The sequence below is a fragment of the Sprattus sprattus genome (genome assembly GCF_963457725.1).
Source record: "Sprattus sprattus genome assembly, chromosome: 19".
NCBI lineage: Eukaryota > Metazoa > Chordata > Actinopteri > Clupeiformes > Clupeidae > Sprattus > Sprattus sprattus.
This window is the reverse complement of record NC_137917.1, coordinates 20,145,293-20,153,726: the sequence shown is the minus strand read 5'-3', so window position 1 is coordinate 20,153,726 and position 8,434 is coordinate 20,145,293. Positions and strand designations below refer to the sequence as shown.

General features: G+C 42.0%; 1 protein-coding gene across 1 annotated transcript; it reads right to left on the bottom strand.

The window, feature by feature from the left end:
• Positions 1-707: 707 nt before the first annotated feature.
• On the bottom strand, positions 708-8,385 carry nop2 (NOP2 nucleolar protein homolog (yeast)). Its single transcript, XM_080858471.1, has 16 exons — positions 8,256-8,385; positions 7,621-7,746; positions 7,495-7,534; positions 7,155-7,264; positions 6,736-7,013; positions 6,132-6,372; positions 5,794-5,993; positions 5,516-5,605; positions 5,316-5,403; positions 4,969-5,109; positions 3,177-3,316; positions 2,876-2,965; positions 2,595-2,717; positions 2,105-2,202; positions 1,864-1,994; positions 708-1,656 (listed from the first exon to the last, which is right to left on the bottom strand). Exons 2-16 carry the CDS (start codon positions 7,724-7,726, stop codon positions 1,055-1,057), a joined length of 2,478 nt encoding a protein of 825 aa, XP_080714597.1. The 5' UTR covers positions 7,727-7,746; positions 8,256-8,385; the 3' UTR covers positions 708-1,054.
• Positions 8,386-8,434: the final 49 nt, after the last annotated feature.

The following is an 8,434-nucleotide window of genomic DNA, read 5'->3' as shown; positions in this document are numbered from 1 at the left end:
TGAGACCTGACAATTAGCATGTGAACCCCTTCACCCCCAGATAGCCTCTCTCCTGCTATCACCCTTTGTCCTCTGGTATCTCCCCTACTCCCCCACAGGTGAATCCTCTGTACCTCTGTCTCCCCTTCCTGCCATCACCTGTAGGGTGTGGTCTGCCCTCCCCTCCTGTATTCTACCTGACTATAAATGCCAACATATTCTACAATCAGGTAGGCCATTTTCTGAGCACCATCTGAGTGGGGGTCTTCACGCTGCAATAAACTCCAGAAATCCTGATTGCGTCCTCCAGGCCGTTCTTCAACTTTGGTGAGCTCATTTTCGATTCTCACAAGCGAGTACGCTAAAAAAAAAAAAAAAACATTATGGCTTCAACTGAGCCATAAACAATTCCAGCCAATCAACACTCCAGGAGCTGCTTCAGGAGCATGGAAGGGATGGTGTAACTTGATTGGTTGTTGAACTTAAACATCAACATTTTGACAAAATCACAGACAAGGTCTTTAAATGGACACAAATGAAGCCCCCTCCCCCTTCCTTTAGAAGGCCATGTTTTTTCTATACACACACACACACACACACACACACAGAAGTGAAGTGTATTCAGTATTATGGTGTAATGAGGGAATGGACCCGATAGTCAAATAATTAATCGGTCACCTGTCAACGTCTACATGTCTGTTGTAAAATAAAACAATTACGCATAGGGACCACTGAGTTTATTAACTCACTGTATAATTCTGATATTACAGATCCATACATAAACACTCATATTCCAGGGAAAAAAAGATATTAAAAAATAAACATATTAATAAGAAATTGTTCCACTGTGGAGGGATTCACACAGTTGTAACTTGATCACAAAAGTCCATTGGCAGTCCTTAAAGGTCACAAGGAGAAGGTACGGAGGGACTGACAGTGAACAGGTTTGAGTGACTCCCAGCCACAGCCGACCTTAGCTCAGTCTGGCTCCACTCAAACTGACTACAACCATAACGGACCCAAAGGCCAAACCAGGCCAGGATTTGCACCAGTTCTTTCAGTCTACGGCCTTGCTTTACAGCATGGCATCATCTTGATTGATCAGTTTCTTCAGCTTCTTAAATTTATTTTTCCCCATTCTGTTCTTCTTTACGGGACTTTTATGCTTCTTTTTCATGGTCTTCTTTTCAAATCGGCTCCCCTCTTTTTTCTCAACCCCTGGCTCGCTCTTGGTCACGCCACCCTCCTGGTTAACCTTCTCCTTTGTGACCTCGTCACCCTTCTTCACGACCTCTTCAGCATCGACCTTGGCTATTTTAGCTTTTTTGGGTCCACCAGCTTTGTCTTTCTTCTTCAGAGAGCCGGGTTTCTTTCCATCAGCTGGTTTCGCTGCCACGCCGTTAGCCTTGACATTAGCTTTGCCGTTAGCCTTGACATTAGCTTTGCCGTTAACATTGCCCTTAGCTTTGCCGTTAACATTGCCCTTAGCTTTGCCATCAGCTTTGCCTGGTTGGCCTTTACTCTGCGGGGATTTCTCGGGCTTAGCTGACAGCTTGGCAGGCTTGGTTTTCCCCTGTTGAGGTTTGCTGGGCTTCTCTTTGTCGTCGTCGTCTTCCCCTGCAGAGCCCTCCTCCGCGGGCACAGACACCTCCTCCTCAGCAGGCTCAGCCTCTTCCTCTGATGGCGGAGAGTAATAATGTTTAAAATGCATAGGGAATATCAAACATAATAATCTCCTAATTACAAACTGAAATTTATATATTGAAAAATGGAAATGAAATATGGAGCATTTTTCATCTGAAGCCAATAAATGTGCAGCCTCTTCAAAATGAAATGTGTGTATTACAGATGAATTGGCTTGAGCCAAAGTGGTCCCTCTATTACCTGTAGTGGCAGTGGGAATGGTGTTGGAGATCTTCTTGAACTTGGCCACGAAGAAGCCATCCATGTTGTGCAGGTGAGGGTAAAAGCGCCGTGTGAGGTTCAACGACGGGTGGAAGCGTCGCTCTTTAAATCTGGGGGAAACGTTTCACATGTTTTTACCCACGAGTGGGAAGATCCGTGCTCCACCACAGGAAAATAAACCTTCAGCCATGTAAACACTGAAACCGTGCCGCAGTTTTACCTGGTGAAACCTTCTTTGCCGAAGTCCAGGCCAGTCTTCACCAGTCTCACGTGTCTCTTCTTCAGAGCGTAGTCCACCACCCACTCGTTCTCTTCCACCTGCACCAAAAGCACACACTAATTATCAAAAGTTTGCTTTCTAACTTTGTTGGACTTAAGATATGCCACGCTGTGATATGATAAGGGTAAGAGCAAGTTTAGTTTTTTGTATAATGCTGGTGTTGTATTGTGGTGTAGTGACATATGTGCTGTATATCTTTGTCAGTTTTGTTGGACTACCAATCAGTTTACATTTTAATAATGCTTTGCTGTGGGCATAGTATTCACAATGTGGGGATCATCATGACCTAATAACTATCAATATCATTTGGATCCATGCAGCTACACCCCAAGCCCACTTAGGAACCAATTAGGTTCCAGTTCCAGGTTGCATTGAACGCAGTGAATGTGGATGTAACCGAGTCAGACTAGCCAGGGCTGGTGCTGCGTACCGTGATGGAGCAGGTGCAGTAGACCAGGTAACCGCCCGTCTGAGATTCTGCGTTCACGGAGTCGATGGCAGACAGGAGGAGCTCCTTCTGCAGATGAGCAGAGCGCATGATGTCTGCCTCGTCCTGAGGGGTGAGAGAAGAGAGAGTCAGTCTTGTTAGTTTGTAGTCTGAAAATGTTTATTTATATCTCTTTATGCCCCTTTTGTGTATCTTGAAGTCAAAGTGCTCATAGATCCCCATGCAGTCATCCTCTGATTGGCTGACTCAAGGCTTCTCATTACCTTATTGGTCTTCACTGAAGGGTCTTTGGAGATGACCCCAGTACCAGCACATGGGGCGTCCAGCAACACCCTGTCAAATCCTCCCATTACCTGAGAAGACAGACAAACATAAACTCACAATGCAATCAAAATAGAAGAACTGTCGCAACACTGACTTGTACTAAAAAAACTAAAACAAAAAATATATAATAATAATGGAGAGAGAGAGATACGATCTAAAGCATGGACATTGTCAGGAGACTGAATAACCTGACAATTACTCTGCTCTCAGAGTGTTGGCCCTCTGTGATTAGCGACTGACCTTAGGGAACTGCCTGCCATCGTAATTGCAGATGATGGCGTTTGTGACGCCCAGCCGGTGCATGTTTCCCACCACACTCTTCAATCGGCCGGCATTCGCATCATTAGCCACGATGATTCCTGTGTTTTTCATCAGCTGGGCTACAGGGGAAAAAAATAAATAAATCACACCAGCACATAGTTGTCAGAATTGGAATGCTACTCCTTTTAAAATCTTAGCGCATCAACACGACATAAGCTCCTTTCTAGGGTGGGGGGGGGTGGGGGGGGGTGAATGTGTGCGTGTGTGAATGTGTGGTAGCCTCAGACCGACAATTCTAATCACTTACTGCTATGCAGCTCACACGAGGTGTCAGGAATTAAAACAAAAGTCATCACTGGCTCTGGCCATGCATGTGAGTGTGGATGTAAATATTAGTTTTTTTCTAAATTTTTTCTGCTAACATTTTAACTTTGGGTACTCTTAAACACGTGTTGCGTGTCTTTTGACAATATTCTGATTAGTATTGTAGGATTAAATTACATTCCAGCGGTAGAGCTTAAAATTTGCGACCTCCTAGCACCTCGCCATAACCAGAACCCTCAAGCAATCTTTCTATTTCTTATGTAAAGTAGTATTTATTGTCTCGATTGCTCGTTGCTTGACTGTTTTCTCCCTTGTACGTCGCTTTGGACAAAAGCGTCTGCTAAAGGACTAAATGTAATGTCCACAAACTGCAGAGGTGTTTTTATAAGCGCATGTGGAGTGTATTGGATTAGAATGGAAGTCTATGCCTTTAACAGGTACTTAAGTGTACTTGTACTTGGGGGGGGGGGGGTGGGGTTTAATGACTCAATAATAATAATACTATTAATAACCAACATGGTGACAAGCAACAATAAATATTTAGGCAAGCATTAAATATATATTAATAATCTACTAACAACGGCAATGTAATGGTAATACGTTTAAAACTATAGGCTGTATTTTGTTTTACGAATGCCCTCTTGCGCATTGGCGCGCTGCACGTTATAAAAAGCTGCCGTTCTATTCCTTTTGGATCTTAACGGTTAAAAGCGTCCGTTTTATTCCGTTAGAGAGGCTCATTTCATTTCAACTGTTTCAACATTCAACAGCTGAACAGTCAATATGTTGTTTTTTTTGGCCAGAAACATTGACATGTTAATCATTTGGAAATAATTAGGCTGCACTCGTGTCGGCCCTGTAAACCTTTTAAGTTATTACAGTTTAGCGCGTTTTGGTAGGCTTACATGTAAGTCATGCTTTATGTTTGTTTGTTTTATTATTTTCTTGCTCTTAGCCTATATATTTTGTGATATCCGTGAAGTGCATGACGAATTATTTGAAAGCTTTTGCAGTAAAAAAGGTAAATGCCATTGTGTTTCTATTTGTTGTTCGACTTTTAATAAACGTGTTTATATCAACACCTTCGTGTCTATTCTATTTTGTAGCCATTGCACTGAAGTTGAACGTCATATTTCTGTTGACAATGAGCAAGTTTCCCGACGCAGGAGCAGGCTTAGTTAACGTGAATATCATGAAATGTTCGACGTGGGAAAAACGAAGAAAAGCTGTAACCTAGACCGGGGGGGGGGGGGGCGTGGCATCACGATGGTTACCATCCATCGTGATGGTGGGTCAAAAATGACCATGGACGATGATATCGTCCATCGGCACAACCCTACTCCTTTCCCTAAAATACGCTGAATGTGATGTGCGATGTAATAACAACAAATCATTGATGAACTCATCGTGAGTGACTGGCTGATTGACAGATGGTCTGACTGCTCACCCATATATGTGGTTTTGCCTCCAGGAGCAGCACTCATGTCGAGGATAGACTCCCCCTCCTGGGGAGAGAGTGCCATGACAGGTAGGAGAGAGGACGCTCCCTGAAGCATGTAATGCCCTGCCAGGTACTCAGGAGTTGCACCTGAGTTAATACAAAAAAAAAGCATAATGTAAAAAGTCCCACAGCTTATATAGACACGACTTTCTTTGATCATTTAATATAAATGCAAATTTGATAGTAATATTGCATGTTTAATCAGAAAGGATTTTTGGCATATCTCTTAGCCTAGAAAAAGGGTTAATTTACTTAAACTAAAGGATTGACAACTGATTGACATTAGAACTCACCAATGGGGACAGAGGAGTCGAAAATGACCAAACCCACTTTGGACCATTTCCCCAGTGGGTCCAGATTCACCCCTCTGTTGATGAGAGCCTGCAGACAAAAACCAGAAGACCATGCAGTTGAGTTCAAGACTGCTTCAACTTCAAGCTCACATCATGCTGATATGCAGTTCCACACATGAGGCCACAGATGATGCCCATACCTGAGCCAAGTCCCTCCTCCGCGTCTTCAGTGTGTTCGTTCTAATGGTGACAGGTCGATGGATTTCATTGGCCTCGAGGAAATCTACCAGCTGTTCACAAAAATGGATAGAATCAATCCAAGTCTTTTTGATTCTTAAACAATCTGTTACCACAGTTATTCACTCAAAATATTATTGAGATTATTATTAACCATACTTTACAATCCCTGATCATACTATTATCATTTCTTTCAGGTTAGGTAAACTTAAAACACACACACACACACACACTTTCTTACTTCAGACAAGGGGAAGAGGTCCATGAGTTTGCCCATAAGGTAGTCGTTATAGCTGTAGTAAATGCAGAGGTCAGACTTCAGCAGGGTGAGGTATTCTGACCTCTCCTTCCCCTCCTCCCTCTTTTCAGTAAAGTGGGTGAGAACATCGACATTATCCTTTATCCTCTGGTGTATGGTCTGCAGGTCTAAAGGAAGGATTCCTGAGAGGAGATACAGAATGAGTTAGTGAAATCGTCTCCTTGTGTGGAGGAATATGCAGACAAAATAATTCTTTACTAAAGCAGATGTAAGAGTACGTTGCGGAGATTAAATGAAGTTTAGGGCGGTTTTGGATTTACCTTCTTTCTGTCTTTCCTCTGCTCCAGGTAGTACAAATTTGTCCATATCATCCATGTTGATCTGTAATGCGTCATCGCCTTCCATCTCGCCTTCTTTTTGTTTACCACCCTCATCTTCATCATCGTCGTCATCATCATCATCGTCGTCGTCGTCATCATCATCATCATCATCATCACTCTCCTGGTCTAAAGCTTCTTTCAATGCCTTTTGTTTACGAGCAGCTTTCTCAATAGGAAGCAGCTTTTAAAGAAACGACAGAAAAAAATACATTATTCTAACACCTGAAAACATGTAACAGCACCAAGTCATCAGAATGACTGCAAACTGCACCTTTTAAAAGTACTTTACCTAGCCAACATTACAAATGCTCCTGGGTGTAGATCTAGTGAAACTGACCAATGACCCCGACAGAGCCTACAGTATCACAGCTAGGAGGAGTAAATATATACGGTATACTCCTAAACCTTTCATTGCATTCTCCTCTGGAGGCTAATTAAAATTGTATTTATTCCACTCGCATAATGTCATCACCTTAGGGCCTGGAATCACAACAGAAAATTAAATGTCTAAATAACTTCAGCAAGACCCAAATCGTATATTTACCTCCTCCCCATCTTCCTCTTCGCCACTTTCTGCTCCGTAATCATCCACCAGATCATCATCATCATCATCATCATCATCGTCGTCGTCATTTTCACTATCACCACTGCCATCTTCATCGTCTTCATCACCACCTTCTACCTTTTTCTTTCCTTTTTTCTCCTCCTCCAGATCCTCTTCCTGTTCCCATTCACTTTCACTGTCGTCTTCCTCCTCCACCTGGTCAATTTTGCGTTTAAGCTTGGCTGGTGTCAGCCACTTACTGTTCGCATCCGTGAAACCTGTAGAGAGGAGGCAGAAAGCTAATATCAACACATGGATATGGATACAGATTGACTAATGTGAACTTTTATATCACGTCTATGTGACCATGCACAGAGAAATTAAACTAAGACTTTGTTGGTTTGATCATTTCTTCCAACCTTTTTTAGCCTTCTTTTCAGCTATGGCAGTCTTCTTTTCGGCTATAGCAGTCTTCTTGGCTTCTTTGGCAGTCTTGGCTTCTTTGGCAGTCAGAGCTCTTTTTGCAGCTCTGAGGAAAGTTCACAATTATACTGTTTAACACAATGCATGGACATTGCAGAACATTATTGAGCAAGTTCAAGTAAAAAAAAAAAAAAAAACCTTTTTTTTTTTTTTTTTTTTTACTTTTTCTCAATGAAAAGATTTTACAGTGATGCTGTTAATTGCATGAATTACAAAGTCTGCATAAATGTCAGGAGAGTATGGAGAGTATGTGTACCAGGCCTAGTAGTATCTTACCGTTTTCTGCCTCGGCTAGACAACCTTTTAGATTCATCCTCTGCAAAAAGTAATTTAAAATTAGTAATGATTTCACTTTAAAGGAGAACACACTGGCCGGTGCCATGCTCTGTCAGATCCTCCTACCTTCTGTTATAAACTTGGACAGCTCTGTCTCTGCTCCCTTCTGTTTCTTGGTCTTCTTTCCTGGTCCTCGCTTAACATGAGTAGTGGGGTCCAATTTCCTGCCCATGACTGACACCTACTTACAAACTGTCAACAGACATCAAAAACATGTCATCCATCAAAGTAAATCAGGGATCCGAGATACTGATATCAGATCACGACTGAGATCACGTTGCATTTATGCAGAACACATTCTAGGGTTAGTGGGTTCATACTTGATTCAGTCATCTAGATACTTATAATACGTCACTATTTCAAGCATGTTAACAATCAAGTAAAAATAACTTAAATTTAAATAAGGTAGAAGTGTAAAATCTTCCAAAGCTTTGAGTGCCCCTAGCATATAAATGCATCAAAAAGTTAAGCGCTGTCGGCCCACTGTGTTCAACAAATGACAAAAACATATCAACATTTAGACCATTTGAAAAAGATTAGTTGTATGACGTCCTGTGTGAAAAGCACTCTAAAAATGTAATAGTTAACTTGTTACCTTAGCTCGTTTCTTGGCTAACTAGCTAGCTGTGTGTTGCTTGCGTTGACCAGTTAGATTATGTTTAGAAGTGAAATAATGATCTCAAACATGACATGTTACTTACGTGGTATGGACAGAAATGGTAATAGTCTAAGTGTCTCTTCTAGAGCCACTTTTCAGTATCTAAACTCAGTAGTTCAGATTGCACGCCACATGTGTTCAGCACGGTGTATGTAACACGCACTAGATTTTCTCAACACACGTTTTCCGGAAAACGTAAAGCGTTTCCGTCGCAGACCTTTT

Coding starts and splice junctions, on each gene's coding strand:
- nop2 (XM_080858471.1), bottom strand. CDS start 7,726: ATGGGCAGGAAATTGGACCCCACTACTCATGTTAAGCGAGGACCAGGA. Junction 7,535..7,620: donor GTCCAAGTTTATAACAGAAG/GTAGGAGGATCT, acceptor TACTTTTTGCAG/AGGATGAATCTAAAAGGTTG. Junction 7,014..7,154: donor TGAAAAGAAGGCTAAAAAAG/GTTGGAAGAAAT, acceptor TCCTCTCTACAG/GTTTCACGGATGCGAACAGT.